Source organism: Rhodamnia argentea, chromosome 7 (assembly GCF_020921035.1).
Source record: "Rhodamnia argentea isolate NSW1041297 chromosome 7, ASM2092103v1, whole genome shotgun sequence".
NCBI lineage: Eukaryota > Viridiplantae > Streptophyta > Magnoliopsida > Myrtales > Myrtaceae > Rhodamnia > Rhodamnia argentea.
This window is the reverse complement of record NC_063156.1, coordinates 26,648,129-26,669,688: the sequence shown is the minus strand read 5'-3', so window position 1 is coordinate 26,669,688 and position 21,560 is coordinate 26,648,129. Positions and strand designations below refer to the sequence as shown.

The window sequence follows — 21,560 nt, the reverse complement described above, 5'->3', positions numbered from 1 at the left end:
CAAACATTCAAGACGCACATTAAATGACAAAATCATATGTCCTTTTCAAATTCGAACATTCATATATCATTGTGTGTACAATTTTTTTTTTTTAAAAAAAAAGCATCATTCGAAATTCAAAAGAATTAGAATAATATAACATCGAGTGACCTTCTTTGTGTCGTATCTATTTTAATAGCGCTCGCCCATGCATCCTTTTCATGAAATTTCGAGAATGAAGCTGTCATTTTCTGAATTTTAATATATTTGATGCAAAGTCCAGTTTAGAACAAGGAGGCAGGTAAAGAAAGCAGGATTTGCCGCGTGTGTTAGTTTTTCCACGGGAGTGTCGCTTTCAAATGTTCCAACATCTTAATGGTTGATTAACTTCCTAATCAATTATTAAATTGCTGATTGCGAGGTTTGGGCCGAGTTTGGTCATCAAACCCTTTTTGACTTGTAGGAGATTGTTGCATAGCTTTGCTTTTTAACTGATTCTGCATGATATTGCCTTGATTAATTTATATCATTTATTGTCTTTTTTGGGGTCAAACTATAGAGTTTGTTTGCACGTACTGAATAGATTGCGACATGGAATATTAGGTTTGACCGCCATTGATATATGCAATTTCCCCTTTTTTGTCTCGCGTCAAAGCTGTGTCGTTTCATTCCCACTATGGCCAAACTAAGATTCGCTTAGAGACAATTGATTTATCGAGAGAGTAAAAATGTGGAATAGAGAATTTATTTGATGTCGAAAATGCTAAATGACCTAAGCACTCGAGACATTCGGTTCCAAATCAGCGGTTCAATTCACGGAAGACCAATTCTATTTTTCAAATCGAACCGTCCAATTTTTATCGAAATGAGTGAGTAAGTATTCATTTGAAGCGCATGCCTGCATATGACCTAATTAAGCGACTCCAACATCGAGGACATCAAAAGGTCATTAATGTTTGGGTTTTGTTAGCATGACGGATTTTAAGCCACGGTGAGAGTAACGGTATGTTGTGAACTACAAATTCTTTAAGGAATGGGTACTAAAATAATTTATAATTTATTTTTTTTGTGATTCAAAACAGGCTGTTATTCTCATAATAGATTGAAAGCAGTAGCTTAATCATTTCTCTTTATATTTCCACACAAACTTGGCAATTCCACCAAAGTTGAAAAAGGAAAAGGAAAAGAAAAAGAAAAAGATTCGCGGATTTCTAGGAAAGACAAGCGAGGCAAACCAAAGAGCCTTGGCATGAAGAATGTGAGCGTTACGGACACTCAGACAGGACAACAAGCATTCGATGACGAGCATGATGCGGATGACGAGCAAGCTGGCATCCACCAAGTCAACAGTTGACCGATGACGTGTCGTCGCAACGCCCTCCCGAGCTCACGCATTCGCCGTGCGCCCCCGCCGCACCCGAACCCAAGATCAGTTCGCCTTCAATTGCCTCCCTTCCTTCCTTCCTTCCTTCTCCAGGGACCGAAAAACCAAACACGAGATCGATCACGTGATCCCAGCCCGAGCCTAGCCCCACCCGTGCCAACCTGTCACCTACCCGAGCCTGGCGTACGGGCTGCCACGCAGGCTCGGACAACCGTTTGGTCCCCGATCTGCATTCCCAATAAAGAAAAACCCAGCGAGTAACGCCACCCCAGTAAAAGAACTCGTAACAAAACAGGTACTATTAAAAAAATAAAGAAAAAGAAAAGGGAGAAATGCGTAACCAAAGCAGCCCTTGCAGTGTAGCCAATAGACCAGACCGACACCAGTCCATTGAAAGTGGGTAGCGATTTCGTTCTTCGTCTTCGCCGAGAAGCCAACGCAGGTATCGCTTTTGAAAGAGACGAAGATCCATCATCATCATCATCATCGCCATCACCATCACCGCCAAGCACAAAGATCGTCAACAGTCGAGTCCCGTCTGGTCCTCTTCCCTTCTCTTTCAAGCCACCTCTTCTCCTCCGTGTATAAAATCTTGTTGATAGCCAGTCGCCTCCATTATAGCTCTCACGCTCTGAACCGCCCCAAAAAGTACTCGCCCTTCACGGAAAAAAGCACTTCTTCTTCTCCTCCCTAAATAGCCAGACACCCCGGAAGCAGCTGTAGCCCAACTTTCGATTCCCAAGCCTTGTGCTTGCGTCTCTGCCATGGCGAAGCAGAGGGTCGTGGCGAGGTCTCGCTTTCAGAGCGTGTTCTCGCGCCTGTTATGTGCAATGTGCTTGATCATGGGCGACCGTCTGGGTGTTGTCGCGATCCTTGATCCCAACGACTTCTTGGCCCTCCAGTCGATCCGGAAGTCGCTCGACGACATGCCCGGGTCCACCTTCTTCGCCTCCTGGGACTTCACCGCCGACCCATGCAACTTCGCCGGCGTCCTCTGCGACGCAGACCGGGTGATCGCCCTCAACCTCGGCGACCCCCGAGCCGGCTCTCCGGGGCTGACTGGCCGCATCGACCCCGCGATCGGCCGGCTCTCCTCCCTCGCCGAGCTTACCATCGTCCCGGGCCGGGTCTTCGGCTCGCTGCCGCAGACGCTGTACCAGCTCAAGAACCTCCGGTTCCTCGCCGTCAGCCGCAACTTCCTCTCCGGCGAGATTCCGGCGAATCTCGGCCTGCTGCGGAGCCTCCGGACGCTCGACCTCAGCTACAACCAGCTCACCGGAGCGATCCCCCGCCCCATCGGGACGCTGCCGGAGCTCTCCAACCTCATCCTCGGCCACAACAGGCTGTCCGGCTCGGTACCCCCGTTCGTCTCCGAGTCGCTGACCCGGCTCGACCTCAAGCACAACGGCCTCTCCGGTACGCTCGGGCCGCTCGCCCTCCCGGCCTCGCTGCAGTACCTCTCCCTCTCCTGGAACCAGCTCGGCGGGCCGGTCGACCGGGTCCTGAACCGGATGGACCGGCTCAACTACCTCGACCTCGGCGTGAACCGGTTCTCGGGCCCGATCCCGGGCCGGCTATTCGACTTCCCGATCACAAACCTCCAACTGCAGCGCAACTTGTTCGAAGGGGCAGTGGAGCCGGCGAGCCAGGTGGCGATCCCAACCGTGGATCTCAGCTACAACAAGCTGTCGGGCCAGATATCCCCGATGTTCTCGACGGTGCAGAACCTGTACCTGAACAACAACCGGTTCACGGGGCAAGTGCCCGGGTTGTTCGTGGACCGGTTGCTGGCCGCGAACATCCAGACACTGTATCTGCAGCACAATTTCCTGACGGGGATAGAGATCAATCCGACGGCGGACATCCCGTTGAGCACGTCGTTGTGCCTGCAGTACAATTGCATGGTCCCGCCCGTACAGACGCCGTGCCCGTTGAAGGCCGGGAAGCAGAAGACGAGGCCTACTTCGCAGTGCAACCAGTGGAGAGGGTAAAATGGGGAATTCGGGTAAGTCTCTTGCTTTTTTGGGCAATTTTCCTCTTTTGGACGGAGGGCAAAATTGGAAGGAAAGATACGTATAGGACTGAGATTTGGGGAAATTTTAATTAAAATTGGTGGGGGGTTGGTTTTTGATTCATTTATTTATTTGTCGTTGATAGGTGTTTGGGTAAATAGAGAATAATAAGAGGGCTGGCCTGAAAATTTTATTATATAGATGTTTTGAGGGGATATTATATGCTGCTTTTGAATTACTGCTAGTATTCTTCGTCCAAAAAAAAAAAAGGAATTACTGCTAGTAATATCAATATAAATTTCTGCAATAAATTTTTATTTCCTTTGGAATTATGGTTATATACTTATTGGGGGAGTGTTGGAATCTTATAATTTTTCAATTGCAAAATAAGCGTTCTTGGATCTTTCGGATGGTAATTTGGTCTCCTCGAGCAATTAATTTAATAGGGAGATGGGAAGTAAGATTTCATTTGCAATTGACAAATCTCAAGACCCTTTTGCCCTTGGAGAGGGGGTGAGACGGGTGGAATGATTTCTAAATCTATATATAACACGGAATTTCATGAGAAATTTTCATGTCCTTCTCATTGTAAATAATTATTTATCAAAAGAAAGAAAGATAGGAAGAGGAAGACAAACTCCTCGAACCATCGGACAATAAATAACCCGGAATCTCACGAGCAATTTTCATGCGATTTTTACCCATTTCGGGTGTTTCGAATTGGATAAAAGTCAAAGTTAAAAAGTAGAGCTAATTCGGTAATTTTTTTTTTTTGGGGGGTTGCAGTTCCAAGTTTTTGGTTGGGCAAACAGTTCAAAATGTAGAATGGAGTATAAATGGGCAGACAGAGAATGGTTACAACCATCAAAGACAGGATCATCCATATAATGTTCAGACAAGAGATATACGGATCCATAATTTTTTTACAGTGGGTTGTTGCCAAATCAACCACTCAGGAGACCCTATTCCAATCATTCTGAATTCGTAATAGAGTGGAATTGCATTATTATTATTATTGTTTATTATTCAGACCTAGGCTTAGTGTACACACTACACTACAATCCACGCAGGTGTTGGTCAAAATTAGGCAATGATGTGGGCCCCATCCCCCCAAACTTGCTTTTAACTCGTGCAAGCAAGGCACCGTGATTCAGTGCCAAACGCTAAAAAATGCTAACTAAGTTTTCCAGTTTTGTTTAATTAAATGAAGACCAACTTTGGCACTTCATTTGTAGTTGAGAGCTCCAAAGTGATGATGCCCTCGAGAGGTGAGGGGTTGCGCATAAAAAAAAGAAGGTCAAGCGACAGATTATAACTTCATCCTTTGCTCACCATGCTCCAATAGAAGGTTAAAAAAAGAAGAAGAAAGAAAGAATTGAGGAGGGTTTGAAATGAGAAAAAGAGCACATAGTTCATGGAGAAGTGTGGTTTCCCTCTAAAACTAAACCTATCCATATATATGTCAACCAAGGCACGTGTCCGTCTCTCTCTTTTCGTGTGTCCTTTATTATCGGGATAGTTGTCTAGAAAGTCCTAATTTATTGTGCGGTGACCAATTTAGTTCTAAACTCTCTGTTATGATCAATTTAATCCTAAACCTTTTTGACGATTTGCCCGTGTAATCCTCCTTTCCCGGAAATCAATGGCGTGGATGCCATTACATGATACGGCTGGCGCCGAAGTCGACAATTCTTGCATTTTTTTATAAAAAAATTCTCCGATTTTTTTTATATATTTTTATGAGCCGGGAGTCATCGGCCGAGGCCTCGGCAAGGGCCAAGAAGCCCTCACCAACCACCGGGCAAAGGCTGTGACACTCTCGCCTTTTCGAGATCTCCCTTCGCTAGATTTGGGCAAGGGCCTTGGCCCTAACCAGTGGTCCAATTGCCGTTCCCAACCATGTGTGCACCGCATTTTGTTTTTATGAGTAATAGTATAAAAGAAAAGAAAATAAATAAAAAAAGGAAAAGGAAGAGAAAAAAATTAAGGAAATTTAAAAAAATCTATAAAAACATCCAATCCGGTAACTTCCGGCTAAAATTGGTCGGAGCCATCAAATTGGCAAATCATTAAAAAAAAAAACAAATTGAAAAAGTCGGTACTGGCTGCCGTACCTCTTTGCATTAAGAAATATAAAAATCAAAACTACATTACTCTCTCTTCACAAAGTAAAACCAAAAAACAAAAACCACGTGTTTAATAAATGTCCACGACGCACCGCATCGACTTAAGTACGTAGTCATCCAATTTCACGCAAAAGTCATTATCAATTGCAACGAAATTCTTTCCCGCTTAGGACAAAGCCAAATTGGCAATTTCCAAAACATGTGCATTTACCTATTTACCCCTTTTTTCTTTTCCTCCCTCCCTCTTAAGGGGAGAAGAAAAAAACCGGGGGAGATCTTTATCCCAATCCGGCCGGGACGAGGAGTTCATTTCAGGACTTGCGAATGCGTACTTCGGAAATCCAGTCGAAAGTGGCATAGGACGGGAAGCAGGAACTTAGGCAGATGAGGGTGGTTTTGTCATTACCGACTTCGACTAACGTTCGGTTACAGGCTCGGAGCGACTTGGTCGCCCGGATCGCGAATTTCGCCTCGCCATTTATTTCGGGAAATGACGCTCTCAAGGCAGATGTTTACTACAACGAAAGTAGACCCCGAGCTTGTAAAACAAGCAAACGATGGAACACAGTTCCACTGGAAAGGTCGATTATGTATGTACAACGGAATTCACGAATAACGTGTCCTTGGGGCTTCAGCTTGAACGATGCACCTTCATCTGTACACGAGGAGGAGATTATTAGGACTATATTAACGATTATTTACCCGGCTAGTCCATCAGCATGGGAGCTGCCGCAGGCGGTCTTTTTAATGGACATGTCGCTTCCGGATCCTCTTCTTCATCACCGGGATCTCTATTTCTCCATTCCCCAGGAATTCCCATTTCACAATATCCCCATCCCAAGAAGAGCTCACGATCGTCGGGTAGTCCGGGTGCCAACTGCAGTCTCTGACCGGCGATTTATGGTGCTTCAGGGCCGCAACTTGAGCTCCAGTCACCTATTCAAAGCGAATTCAACCAAGAAAACACCGAAAAATTCTTACATAGCCGAGTACCTACGCAGGGACAGAACACATATGCAAATGTACGGTTTCGTCGGATATGCATCTTGAATGCATTTGACAATGGATGTGACAGAACAATCCGATTGTGATGAGAATGTATCTCATTGGATCTCTTGATCCTCATGCAGAATGTTGAAGGAGAAGCGTGTATTCAGTCGGAGAATCTTCCACTCTTCTAACGAGCCAACAAGAAAGAGAAATACCCGCTCTTTTCCAGCAAGATTTCAAGCGACTGATGTAGGTCAATAGGACTTAAGATTTTAAAGTCATCCTATATTTAGCATCTTCTCCATGTTGATGTCAAAACAGGACAACAACAAACATCATTCTGAAGTAGAACAACATAGAGCGAAAAGAATTACGTACCACATCGTAGATATAAACGCAAGAATCGTACGATCCAGTGTAGATATACTTTTGGCCAGTGCTGCACACAAAAAAAATCATGGAATTAACAGGTTAGTCTTAGAAAAAGGAATCGCCCCCATCAAACTGGAAACTAAGTCGGCATTCAAGCTCATTAGGAGCTTGGTGTTAATCAAACTTGGCCGCTAAATACTCATGTACAGATTTAATTTATTTCTCACTCCATCAAGCAGGCAGCCAAAAGACTCACCAATCAAATATTACCACTTTATTTGAATTTCCAATTAACGTTTGTTTCTTCTTACCTATGCTCCGGGGAGAAGTAGCACCGAATAAGAGTACGCAACACTGAATGGCCTTTATATGTTGCCACTGACCGATCAAATGGGTGTTTCAAATCCCTAGCTTGAGGAGGGTAGTCCATCCATCTGTAATCCCACTCATAATTCCTATAACCTGGACGGCTGCACCAAATCAACCAAAGAAAAAGAGAGTTAAAAATCGCTCTCTCGTCCATCTCTGGCAGAAAAGAGATGTGAGCAAGCCAAATAACAGAGGATCGATGTGAAAGAGTCGACAAAGAGCTCGTGCGGTCATCTATCTGCAAGTCATACATCAATATGCATCTCCAACTTCTTAAGTTCTAATACTTCCATCTGCTCATCCTTTTCATGCTCGTATATGGATTGCAACAATTCGCATGAACATAGTTGTTCACTCAGCTTCGATTTTTAAGTATGCAAATAAGGTAAAATTATGATTTTCAATGTACATATTATTGAGGATGAAAGTAATCAATGTTTTGGAAGTAGAACATTTCCTCAGTAGATATGCTTACTAGAGGAACTTTTTAACATAACCCTTCATAACAAACTGAAAGAAGGCACTGATGTTAGGTGAACTGATGTCGAAACCAAATTCTAGGCAGCACATGCAACTTGAGCACACTAACCAAGTGGTATTAGAGTCCATTTTCCGAATATCCCAAAGTTTGATCGTCTGATCTTTGCCATTTGATATGAAATAACGACCATCACCACGGCTGTCAATGAACGTAATGCCTTCAAGGTGTCCCATCAGAACTCCTGCTGGTTTATTTCTAGCACTCAGGCAACGTCTATCCCACACCTACAAAAATAGTTAGTCATTTCCCGACAGGACCAACATTCCAGCTTGCTTCAGTTCTCCTCTGAGCTCATAAACATATATTCCCTAATTCATTAATATTGAACCATGACAAATAGGGTCGCAACATGATCGCGCATTAAGACTATTGTGCTGTGCTCACTGGCACTGCCCGAGATGAAATAGCAGCATAACAAGGTTTTTTGTGTCCAGATACTTTCTCAGATGAGACAGCAGCATACTTGCATTAATATATCGTTTGAAGGAGCAGCTTGGGAAGGTGGAAAAAAGTGAAACGGCTCTTATAATAAAACAATGGCTTCCACTTACTTCCGTTCGAAAATGCTAAAAAATCTAGGCCAAGAATACAACATCTAGTGGACAGGAAAAATGGTGTTGTAAGTTTAGTCACAATTAGACTGAGTTACGTTGCACTAAAGAAATGAGCAAACCTTCTGAGAATGGAAAATTTAGTTTAAAATGATACTAATTATCAACTACAAAGCCAACGTTTACTTACACCGCATGTCAGGAGAAACCGACATTAACCACGATCAAAACAACAGAAAAAGGAGTGTGACATTGAAAATCAATTGATCTAAGTACTTTTGATGGTGTCTCTTAATCTAATTGCCAAATGAATGCTAATTAATTGTTTGACTGATACATCATGGTTGAGGACGGAGATAAAATAGGTCAACATCAAATTGTAAGAAGCAAGTGGACATTACCATAATCACATGTTTCATCATTACTGACCAGTCCATCAATAGTCAAAATAAGACTTACCTAGTTGTAACATCAATCAGATATAAGGTGAATTCTTGGCTTGTCAAAAAGCTCTGAATACTGGACATGCCTCCTACAGAGTCTTGTTGACAGGGTGAGCCAGCTTTTACTTTTTTTCTCAGATAATAGTCGCGATACTTATGATATTACCGTTTGCAGTTGCGAGTTCTCGCTATGCATGTGTTCATAAATTTGCACAATATGCTTGGTCATTTGCATCACCATAACAACATCACAAATAGGATGATACAAACAATAACAATGAAAAAGCCTTTTCCACCACTGCCTTCTGAGTGATATCAATTGTACACAAGCACATTTGTTTGCATTGGGTGCAAAATTGGCTAAGAAAGTGGATGCACACACCAATTACATAGGAAAATTCTATGAATCACAATTCAGAGAACTGACGAAAAAATTAAAAAGATCCCATGATTGCTAATATAATGACTGGATTATCACCCTTACAAATACATGTTGAATGCGCATCATGTCCGAATAGTTTACACAAGTTAATAACCAAAAACTAAGCAAAAGAGCAGTAACCAAAAGAGATCTAGGGATACTTAGCTTAAGTACCTTGCAGTATGTATCATCACTCCCAGAATAAATTATGTGACCACTTCCATCAGAAAAGCAAACTGTGTTCACATCAGACTGCAAATTAGAAAACGAAATGAGATTCTAAAAACTTGGGGAGTTATTTCTCCAACAGAATTTGATAAAGTAGAACTGTTCTCATTCAGCAATGGAGATGAGAATAGATGCATGAAGCAGGCAAATATAATCGCATAAAATAATGATTAGGTGCAACCAGAGGAACAGACCTGAAGGTAAAGACTCACTGACTCCGCAAATATTCAGGTTCTAATCAACCAATGCACTCATCTCATTCGGACTTATGATGACACCAGAGTATAAGATTTTCTGAAGGAAACTATGTGCATAGATTGCTGTAGAAAACATATCAACTGCATGTAAATTACGTACTCAAGGCACACTGAATCCACAATACAAAGTGCACAAGCAATTTACTTTTTTCCCCATATAATCTTTGAACTTTTGCACTTGCATTTTGATGGGCATACTTCCTCAGCTAAAGATTCAAAAGGAGCAAAAATTCTGACAGAGAAGGCCCTCATTCCTTTTCCAACCTTAAAAGGATAATTGCAAGAGAGATGACAACAGTTTAAGTCCACTTTGACCCCTCTATGACTGTTTCAACATCATGAGTTGGCTCATCTCAACTTTTCTTCCCACAACAATAACCGGAAAGGGAAAGACAACAAAACCAGGAAATTTCGTCAAGCAGCCTCTTCATTTGAAGAATCGTTCTTTGTCTAACAACCTGAGAAAAGAAAGTTGAATCTCCAATTTTGGCATAATGAACTTGCAGAAGCAAGGGTGGAAAATCAAGATGAGTAATCTAGGCAACAAATCCTTTCTCGTAGTTCACTCATTTTTACCAATATCAGATGTTTGCAACATGCAAAACCACTATACTCGAAGACTGAAAATTATATAACTGCCTTGAATCAATAATAGACGTCTGGAGTTTCCAAGATAAAGGAAAAAGAAAAAGAGACAACCGCAGGGAAAGTGGAACTTAATTAATGGTAATGGTCAACCAACAACATTGTCAGGTGCCAATTTTCAATAAAACCAGCTGTACCCAACTCTAAAATGGCGTGGGAAAAAAAATTCTTGGCCTATATGTTAATCTTTTCTGAGATCAAGAATTTGACATATCAGCTGCCCAGAGAGGCTTCGGAATCGCAGCTCACATCATATTGCAGGGACATTAATCGATTACTTTTAACGGTTCTTACAGTTCCAAGGACATTTATCAACTTTTGAATGAAGAGATCTGCCATATCAGATGCCAAGAGAGGTTTGGAATCATAATTCAAGGCCAGCTACCAAGAATCCAAATCATGGCATATTGCTCAGGCAATCACCAATTATTACTGAGGCATAAATATCTCCGAAAGGAGAGGATTTACTCTGGCAGATAAAATCCATACAAAACCAAACTTAAGTCGAACTACATTTGCAAAAGAATACAAGCATCTCTATTGGAACACTGAGCACCAATCTTTTAAGTTCCGAGTAGTTGGTAAGAAGCGTATCAGAAACAAATCCGAAAAAGCACAAGAACTACCAAAGTTTTACCTCATGTGCAGGAATTCTGAGGGAAAGCTTATTTGCCACAAGATCATAGACATATATAGAATCATCACTGCTTCCAGCAATGAGTTCTCGTCCATCAGTAGAAAATTTGACACAGAAGATTCCAAAAGAATATGGTCCATTGTCAGCGGAAAAATTCAAACCCTCATGGATCTCCTGCAGAATAGAAGAGGAATGGAGTCGTATAACCTCAACTCAAGAATGCCAAGCAAACTTATTCTGAAAGAAAATCAACATGGGAGGCAAGATGGCAAATTCCAAGAAAGACGAGCACAATATCTCCAAGCAATAAACCTATCAATCCAGCATTTTGCTTAAAATGAAATTCTTGAGGAAATTGTTTATTTCATCAGTTTCGGACAAGATAAAAGTAACTCCTGCATAATTTTGTCTATTTTTTTTTTAATTTTTCTTTCAAGTGTTTTGATCCATAATTGTGAGGATAGTCAGAAAAAACAGAACTCCATAGGAATTCATTAACCAGCATCACCATAAGATTCACAGAAGCTCAATGTCAAGACTTCCATATGCACAAAAAGCATGTTCATGCCATCAAACTACCACAATTGTAGTAGCTCATAATATTACATTAAGTAGTTCTTGTCCAGCTTAGTGAAGGGAAGAAAAGAGTAAAAACCATCAAAAGGATGCAGATGTGATCATAAACCTGACAGATATTTCGTTTTAACTGCTTCAAAAAGTGTGCAAAGGACACAGGTGCCATGAGGAATTCAAGGTATTAACAATTCAGATTCCACTGCCAAATTTACGAGAAAAATGTTCTGTTAGAAATTGCTGCAGGAACTAACCAAAATCAGTGAGAAATTTGAAAATCTTTTTATTGATCGCTTGATGATTGAATGGGAGGAATAGGAACTGTTTTTCAGGCGCAAGCTTTGATAAGCACAGAAGACCCATTTTAAAGCATATAAAGGATAAACTACAGAAGTACAAGAAATTTCCGATATTTCGAGCCAACCAAAGCCTGGTGGAGTCAGGTTCTAGGAAAAAATCCAAATGCTAAGAGCAGGGGTACTTGGATCTATTCACTGGAGACCCTCAAATCCACTCATAACCTTCTTATTTACTCCAACCAGCTGACTTAGGGACAACCACCTGATGCAGCCATAAGATGATTGAGAAATCATGAATCTGGCCATATTTCCTCAGGCAGAAACTGTAGATGAGAACTAACCAAGACTACACAAGATTAAATACTGTGCATCCACAAGGGGGAGGCACAGAGACCCCTGCAATGCTGCTTGCATGGAGTTCTGAGGGCTTTTAAACTCCCAAGTCAAAACATGCTGAACAAAAGTCTAACAAAAGTGGAGCTCAGAAAGGGACTAGAGAAGAAAAAACCAAAATTCTTGCTTCAGGCTATGTCAGTTATCCAGAATTTTAGGGCACTGTTATGCCCACTAAGAGGAGAAACCCAACTCAACCATGTTGGATTCCAATGAGGGCAAACCATCCTTGTAAGATTGCACATGAATATGAACAATATGAACATATATGCTTAAGAATGCTCAGAAAATTGTCATGGTAGGCCAATGTGTCAAAGATAACATATCGCTTCTACAAAAAGATATTAATCTCTGAATTTAGTTATCTTATATATTAATCTCTGAATTTAGTTATCTTTATACCGTTACGTTTGCAAGAGAATCCACAGCAGCCGAGCTGACATCAACGATATGGACGATAGGTGACATACTTGCATACACCTGCAAATTAGAGAGATATGACATATGTTTTTTTTGCTGAGTAAGCAAGCGTTATTCAAGAGATATGGTCTAGCTATATTCCACTGATGATAGAATGAGCAAATGAAGAAACAAGAAAGCTTCAACCCGCAGAAAGACAATGGAAAAAAATGTGAGTAATAAAATAGTTTGCCATAACAAAATGCTTGAGTTAACCCACGAAAATCAGTTCTCTTGATGCTCATAGAAATTCTTTCTGTCAGGCGATCACTGAAGAAATCCTTACGTACACCGAGCACTGAATTTCATTCCCCATTTTGCATCTAATCTTTTTTCTCCTCTTCCCTAGTGGCATCACAAATACTCTAAAGAAGCCATATTCATGGTAAAAACAGAACAAAAGTCCAATCTAGTATAGTATTACAAATGAGCAACTTGAATTTGAGAATCTGCAACTCATCAATCAAGTGAAAGAGGCCTTTGCATTACTATGAAATAACATCTGGTATGTATAATAATCCTAGCTCCTAGCTGACAATTTCTAGACCATTATCAAGAGCCAACAGCCAATTACATGAAACTATCCAAATAGCACTACTAATTTCCTGAAGCATGGAAACGCAAAAAGGCCAAGTATGAGACGCAACTGTAGCTCTCAATGTACATTCCTATAAGAATGCCTGATGATAAATTGAAGCTAAAGACAGTCGTATCCACATGAAAGAGAGATGCACAATCCAGAAGCAGAACAAAAACGAGAACAAGACTTGAAATATCTCTCAAAATACAGAAGAGTATGTTGGTTTTTCAGAATGCATGACCTCATTAGAAACTCTAAGAACTTGAATTGATGTCCAATTATTTCCCATACATTCTAGATAATAAAAGAAGTGTCATCTTGAATAGTTTCTCTGACCCACTAACACCAGGGGCCAGAGTCGGCCTCCATTCCCCAAAAGTCAAACTTTACCATGAGTCACATGCATAACACTTTTCAGGGGAAAAAAAAAGAACATTTACTATATGTGTGTCAATCAAATTTTACTACATACAAGCATAATATTTTGGCGTAACAAAACTTGTGATGCACGCTGCACGTAAAGTGAGCAACAGATGCTAGCAACATCCATATGCTGTACCTAGTTTCTTGAGACTAAGTTCAGCGAGATGTTCTATGACTTGAAAATACAAAAGCTTCAGGTGACAAACATTTAGCTCCTTGAAAGAGATACATGAACTCACAAGGTAACGCTGGTCAGGAGAAAGAGATGTATCGGTGATTGTCCACCGTAAACTCTTGGCAAGAATGTTCTTCTGACATTTCCATCCTTTATCAACATTATAAATCCTAATGTGACCACCCTGCAGAGGTTGTTGGACAAGTAGGGTTAGAAATCACATTTACCACATTGATACATCTTATACCCTATAGCTAGATAAGAGGATACACCAAAAAAAAAAACCCGACACGGGAAATGTCTCTTAGGCTCAGTTTCTGTTATCACAGGAAGTGGTAAAATGTTGAAGCATAAACACTCTAGTACATTACAATTCCCGTGAAACATATTCAAGTTCCAGAAACACATGTTGTACCTGAAAACCAGCAACAAATAGAGAACCATCGGCTGAAAACTGTGAAACATAAGCTCGACTAGTCATCTGATCCATGAGCAAAGGACCATTACCAGGCACACATCTGCTTAGCATGTGACAGCAATCAGCAGAAGAAAACCTCCCCCTTCCTGAATAATTGCACTCTCGACCTGCCAGCATCTTAACAGTGGAAACAGACAGAGCCCGCCTCCCAGGGAAATCTCGGATCAAATGTTCATGGGGCCTCGACTTCAGATTCGTCAAATGCGCTATCTCATGATCCAAACATCTTGGCAACTCCTTTGGTCCTTGGCTGTTACCAACCTCGTCCAAGCTCTTCTCTTCCTCACATGACTCAGGTTCAATCTCTAGTCTGCTCATTGCATACCCCATCTCAGCAATTGATTGCCAACCAGTAGCCAAATGCATTGCTGTATTTATACCGCTAGTGACGGTAGAATGAACAGCGGCATTGCTTGATCCATGTCCCAGTTAACGGTAATCCCACCACCAGTGCTGCAAAACCAGTTCTTTTCTTTTTAAATACTAGTGGGAAGTACACAAAAGATGGGGGGAACATAAAATTCCGCTTTCACTAAGTGTAAACACGTAGAACACCAACCAACCAACCAACCAAAGTCAAACAATTAAACTACCGTCACGTTACCACCCAAGAAGATGATTTTCCCCCATATGTTACAAATTCTCTCGTAAAAATTCAGCTAAACTCAACTGCATCAGTAATCCACGAGCTAATCTTGCTTTCCCCCGCCATGCTAAGTGGCCAAAATCAAGAATTCAAGCATAAGAATATCACCCAAGAACTATGAGCTTGCACACGGAGCAATAAATTTCGCCCTATTGTCATTGAAAAGGCCCCTCAAATTCCATCGAACTACATGCCCACGATGACAGTCAAAAGCGTCTCGAGTTCAACGACGCATCCCACCCGTCACAAGATTTCATAGAAACCAGACACATACACGAGCCCCGACTCTCATCCGGCGAAGAGAAACTAGAACTGGAAGTAAGGGAGATTCATCAGTGCAACCAAGAATCTGTAGAGAACCACCGACCTGATTCGCGGGCTTGTCTTCTTCTCTGCCTTCTTGCTGAATGGATGATGCCCGAGCTCTTTCTCTTTCTTTGTCCTCCCAAAATCATGCGACTCGGATTATTCCGCGTGTATACCATGTGTCCACCGCCACCTGGTCCAGTCAACGTCGCAGATGTTGGCACTGCACTCGCGTCGCGCGCGCGTGCAGTGGGCTAGCTTTGGGCCAGCAATTCCACGTCAGCAATTACATTCGGCGATACAACGTTGAAGGCCGTAATATTTGCGTTGCGTGTGCGACATTAATTGCATTATTTCTAAGGTTTTGCTTCCACTTTTGGTTCGTAATATGTTCTTGTACTCGGTCATGCCATGTTTAATCCTTTTGCCAATCCTGCATTGACATCGTGTTCATGCCTACTAAAATTTCTTCACAAGGCTTGCAGTCAATCCTTTGATCTCTTTCCATCTAGACGTTATAATACCGAGTAGACGCGACCTTTTTGTTCGTTTATGATGAGAAGTCCGTTCTAAGTCCGATAAACTCTTGTCCCGTTGAATACCCTATTAATTTTTTAAAGACAAACAGAACATGAGTCCAAAGTTGGGAAAATTACCAAAAAAGTCCTAAACTTCTTGTAATTATGCTTTGATCGGCCAAATAGACCGAATTAAAACGGATGCAAAAAGTTTATGACTCAATTGACACAATTAGAATAGATTTAGAACTTTTTTTTGATAATTTTCCTACCAAAAGCTGGATAGATACAAACCGGTTGATGCATAGAAAATCTGTCACGCGATTCTACTTCGAAAAAGGTAAAATCACATATATGTTTACAGAAGGTATTTCAAACAAAATTAGTTCTATCAGAGTCATACATCTGTCTAAGACTATAGAATAAAGCCATCTCCGTGACAAAGTGGGCCATCCTTTTGTACGAGGAAGCAATGCTGAGCTGGGTTAAATTAAGGTCGGAACCATGCCACCTTTTAATAGAAGATATTCTGGGTAATGACATAAATAGTTTTTTAATTTTGATCTAATGTGCAATATTATCCCTAGACTTTTAATTTCTATAATGTGGTCTCTAAATTTTGGTACAATACAATCTTATCCCTGGACTTTTAATTTATTCAACGTGGTCCCTGACTTATTGATAAATGATTTATGTAGTCCTTCCATTTGAGTCTTTTTTCACATAATATAGAGATCAAATTGAAGATTTACCAATAATTCAGTGTCAAATTAAAATTTTAGGGATAACATTGCACATTGCACTAAGGTTCATGGACTATATTGCGCATTGAATTAAAGTTTAGGGATCCTTGGTGTCGTTTTTTAAAAATCAAACACAATCACATTTTTCTTTTCTTTTCTTTTCTTTTACCCTAAAAGCGAAAACAAACTAATGTCTGTTGTATATATTAGCACCCCCCGCGCGCGCGCGCACACACACATATATATGTCTGTGAGAAGGGGGAAGGGCGAGGGGATTAACCCCATCAAATAGGTGGGCCGGGTCGAAAAATAATCTGATTCAAATTGATGCATTTAACTCGTTTTGACCAATTTTCATATATTATAAATCTAGGTAACCCTTACACATACTCAACTTATACCCAACCCAACTTATATTACTAAAACACTTATGTTAAATTAAGAAAAATCATACTCAAACTTAGATGAGCATGGAGTGAACGAGCACGACAACGAGAGAAAGTGAAAAGAGAATTATAGAGATGGATTAGGTCTAAGTAAATTTTGAATTCATTTAACACCGTAATTATTTTGGGCTTTATTGTTCTAAACTCATTTATTTTTCATTTACTGATTATAAATAACCATTATAACAACCTAGCCAATCAAGTGTAGATTAAGAAATGGGTTTTGATATGTGTTCTTTTAATAGATTTAGTACGAAGGAAATAGTTGAGAGAGGCGCCCATCGTGAATTAGAGATGGAGACAACGAAAGGGGGAAAGACAAACATCGTTTATGTAGAAATTACGTTAATAGTCTCAAAATCGAGGTCATCAAGTCAATCAAGCATATTTTTTAAAGTTCAGCAAATGAAATTTTTGTTGATAAGTTGTTAAAAACAGCAAATCGCAACTAATTGATAAGTAGTAAAATTCCTTACATATTCGAGTGGAGTTCAGTTTTACAGGATTTGGTGTAATTACTACTTTAATTTTGACCTTTTTTTTTCCACATCCGATGATAAATTTGTGCTATTGTTTCATTCTTTTTTTTGCAAGAAGCCATTCATATATCAGAATAATCAAGAGGTATGTAGAAGGCTTTCAATTCTAGCAAATCCCAAATAACTGCGAAATAAAGAAAAAATTTAAAAGCACATAACAAAGCACGGTTTGCAGCTGGAAGCACATGCTCAACTCTCGAGAACGGATATGCCAAGGTAAACGTTCGACGACCGATCACCAAATATAGTGATAAGCACACGCCAAGCTCGCTCACTCCATTTGCAAAGACTTGCGGTATGCGTCTAGGATCGATACCCTCATCACCACCACCTTGCAAAAACACCAACGTTAAAATGTTGAAATATATGTAAAGAATTCCCAAATCTATATTTGGATCTAACTCGGAGATAGCAAAATCCCCAAAACTTGACCCAAATCTACATCAGGAAAGAAGAGCGGCCTAATCCTAAAGAGGTTGTGGAGCCATGTCACGAACATCCTCCTCGTTGGTTGTCGATCAGATGAATGGCCGAGCTTGTCTTCACATCCACCCAAGACCAGCAACAGAAATTTATTCACGAACACGAACTCACAGAGCAGGTTGGGAGAGAAAAAAGGCACGAACACAAGAAACATAAAAGAGAAATCAAGCTACGAAAGAGGTAGAAGGGAAGGGTAGGAAGGGAGAGAAAGAGGGAGAGGGGAGATGGGAGGGAGGGAGGGAGGGAGTTCCCTCGAGGGGCAGCTCAGAAATTTTTGAGCTAGATGGCGGCTGCTTCTTAGAGAGAAAGCCTTAGCAGAGGAGGAAAAAAGCCAGCTATTGTTTCATTTGAACACCTCGATTTAAACAGAAGTGTACTGAGTGAAGTCACTAGCTTTTATACTCAATTTGCAAATTCACATATGAAGTTTAACTTAATGGATCATATAAACGTGGTTTGCTATTCACCCAAAGCCTTCAGGTAGGCTCAATTTATTCGAGAAAAATGTGACATTTTTGAAATATACTTTTCAAGAAGTCATTTTCTAGAAGAATGACAATATTTTTGGGTATTTAGTTGAAATCTGAAAATGAACTGAAAAATACTTTTACGTCGTTTGGTATGGAAAATCTAATTTGATTTTCCTAAATAGACATATACTATTCGGACACTAGTAACTTGCACATAGGCAAAAACTCGATATGAGCACTAGAGTCCCGAGTCCGGGCCCCGATGGACCCGACTTGGGTTCTGGACATCAAAGCATATGCACCTAGGACTTGAGCTAGGCCTCGATTGACTCGAACGTGGACACCAAGGGTGCGGCTTCTATTGACCTAGGCATGGCCTTTGTGGACTCGGGCTGGGTGTTGGTGATTTTGAGCTTGAGAATCGAGATCTCGCACTCGACCTTTGTGGACCCGGGCTCGGGTGTTGGGGATTTTGAGCTTGAGTATTGGGATTGTACTCTTGACCATTGTGGACCCGAGCCCCGATATTGGGGCATTGGGGATAAGTGCCAAGGGATCCAAGCATGGTTACTGGGGTCTCGAGCATGGGCATCAAGGTCATGGGCTTGGGCTCGATGGACTCGGGCCTAGGCGCCAAGACCCGATCTTGGGCGCTAGGGACTCGGGAACTAGCGTTTGGGGTACCAAGCATAAAGTTTCGAGTCCAAGTACCGATATCTAGTCATATTTTCGATTTTTTAAAGAGAAAATTATTTTCTTGAATTTAGCATAGGTTTTCCATTGACTAGGAAAAAAAGACCATTTACTCATTTTTCTAAGCGAACCAAACATAAGAAAATAAGAAAAATATTTTTTAAAATGTTTTTTGCGCAAACAAATGGAGCCATAGTATCCTAACTTTTGGATTATCATATCTTGAACTTGGAGGTGCTTGGACAGCAAAATGTTATATAAGATAAACGTCAGCTTACACTAGAAAAAATCAAGAACAAATATTGTAAGGCTATAATGAAAATAAACAAAACCTGGATTTATATAGTCGGTTGGGGCGTTGAGGAATTTCCAGTTCAATAGTCAAATGTCACGTATTCGAATTCCATCAATTGCGTTCGAATTGCTCGTAGTCGGGGCTACATGCACAAGTATGAGTTATTTTCATAAAATTATTAAAAAATCATGGCATGAATAAATAGGATGCCATGAAATGTGAGAATAAATTGCAATCCCCATTTATGAGCATGAAATACAATTTCATAATTTGTTCTTGTCATCATAATTGTGACATTATATGCACCATCCAATGGATGGCAAAATGAAATGTCTCGTATCAAATGTAGATGGAGCTCAACATGAACACAAGATATGTGACCGCAAGATAAATTCATTCAATGCATTAGAAATTTGGAATGGCCGACCACACATTCTCAAAACATCGATCACTTTAGAGATTAGGGATAAGTGCATTAGAAATCTTAAACTTATCACAAAAGTGGAATTGAATCCTAAAACTTTTAAAAGTTATAATCAAATCCTAAAACTTGTCACAAAAGTGTCATCGAATCCTAAAACTTCCAAAATTATAATCAAGTCATAAACTTGTCATGAAAGTGCAATTGAGCCTTAAAACTTTCAAACAATGCAGTCAATGAAATGACTTGATTGGACCAATTTGACAAGTTTTAGGACTTTACACTTTATGATAAGTTTTAAAACTAAATTACACATTCACAACAAGTTTTAGAACTTCCAATGCACTTATTTCCGAGAGATCCATACTCATCATACTATAACTAAATCGATTTTTTTTTTTGTAAGAATACTACACCGATTTCACATGAAAGAAAATCACAAGTTTCTTCGAGAGAAACAAATACATATTCTGTCATATCTATTATGCATTGCGAACCGGTTCCGCGATAAGTTTAGACGGTGTTTCTTTCGTGTGGAATCCAATTGCGAATAAAGGAATGTCTTTTCCAACCAATCAAATGGCGTCTTTATGTTAATCACATTAAAGAAAAATCACAACTTTCTTCGAGAGAAACAAACACATATTCCGTCATATCTTTTATGCCTTGAGAACTGATTCCGTGATTGGTTTGGACGGTGTTTCTTTCGCATGGAATCCAATTGCGAATAAAGGAAGGCCCTTTCCAACCAATCAAATGGAGTCTTTATCCCTAATGACTACTAAACAAAAAGCCATTTTGTCAAACAGTGACTCCATCTTGTCCCTAATAGAAAATGCATTCACGCCAGATGTTCAGGGGACAGTTTGACAACAAAGACATTGGCAACTAGAGAACGCCAAGATAATCTGAACAAGGAAAGATTAGGGAAAATCACTTATTTAAATTGAACCGGTTTGAAGACCCCTAGTGGGGGCTTAAATAAATCACTAGGAGTGAACCGTGTGCAAAGCCGAAAGAGCATATCCTAAGCAAAGAAACAAAGAGATTTTTTAAAGAGGGCCTAGAAAGTCAAATTGAGACAAGGTTCCATGTCCTTGTCCTGCTTAGCTGTTCCTACCACTAAGTGCCCCCATTAATTTAATCCCTATAAAGAGCAACCCCACCATATTAAAAAAAAAAAAAGAATAGAAAATAAGCAAATAACAATAAATTAAAGCAAGTGTCCCCAAAAATTCATAATAGATCCAAGAAATCCCAACCATCGATAGATGGGTTTCCCCTCCTCCAAACAAAGACAAATTCAACACAAGCTCTTTGCTGTTTTCCCAAAGCTCCAAACGCACACTCCTCCATCATCATAAGAATGGGGCAATCACAAGCCGCCAAGAATTAATCAAACCGAGGTGGAAAGATGGCGAGAGCCCATGATTTTGACCCCTCCCCCAATGATTTTCCTCTCTTTCTCTCATTTTCCTGGGAAAATTCTTGTTGGATGGGGGTTTGGCGTTGGGGACATCTTCTGGGATGGTCCGCCACGCCACATGCTTGTTTCGTACCTCGATCCTCGTGTTAAAACTTTTGATTGGACATGAAATTCCTAGTGGGGATGCAAATATGACTAAGTGGAAGATCAAAGACGAGAATCTTGTGCCTTAGCAGAAT

General features: G+C 40.6%; 2 protein-coding genes across 5 annotated transcripts; one reads left to right on the top strand and one right to left on the bottom strand.

Moving 5' to 3' along the window:
* Window positions 1–1,697: 1,697 nt before the first annotated feature.
* Window positions 1,698–3,619, top strand: LOC115742559 (LRR receptor-like serine/threonine-protein kinase ERL2). The gene has a single exon (XM_030676946.2). The coding sequence runs from the start codon at window positions 2,128–2,130 to the stop codon at window positions 3,352–3,354; it is 1,227 nt and encodes a 408-aa protein (XP_030532806.1). The 5' UTR covers window positions 1,698–2,127; the 3' UTR covers window positions 3,355–3,619.
* A 2,282-nt stretch (window positions 3,620–5,901) lies between these two features.
* LOC115742514 (LEC14B protein) lies at window positions 5,902–15,453 on the bottom strand. Of its 4 annotated transcripts, XR_004015576.2 has the most exons (11): window positions 15,130–15,342; window positions 14,273–14,788; window positions 13,922–14,041; window positions 12,623–12,700; window positions 10,956–11,129; window positions 9,363–9,440; window positions 7,822–7,997; window positions 7,175–7,333; window positions 6,870–6,930; window positions 6,100–6,437; window positions 5,902–6,016 (listed from the first exon to the last, which is right to left on the bottom strand). XR_004015576.2 is itself a non-coding variant. In XM_030676846.2 (10 exons), the coding sequence occupies exons 2-10, from the start codon at window positions 14,699–14,701 to the stop codon at window positions 6,246–6,248; spliced, it is 1,467 nt and encodes a 488-aa protein (XP_030532706.2). In that variant the 5' UTR covers window positions 14,702–14,788; window positions 15,349–15,453; the 3' UTR covers window positions 5,902–6,245. The 4 variants fall into 4 exon arrangements, 3 of the variants coding, with proteins under 3 accessions (XP_030532706.2, XP_030532705.2, XP_030532707.2); XM_030676846.2 differs by lacking the exon at window positions 15,130–15,342 and adding an exon at window positions 15,349–15,453 and having other exon boundaries at window positions 5,902–6,437; XM_030676845.2 differs by having other exon boundaries at window positions 5,902–6,437.
* Between the last annotated feature and the right edge of the window lie 6,107 nt (window positions 15,454–21,560).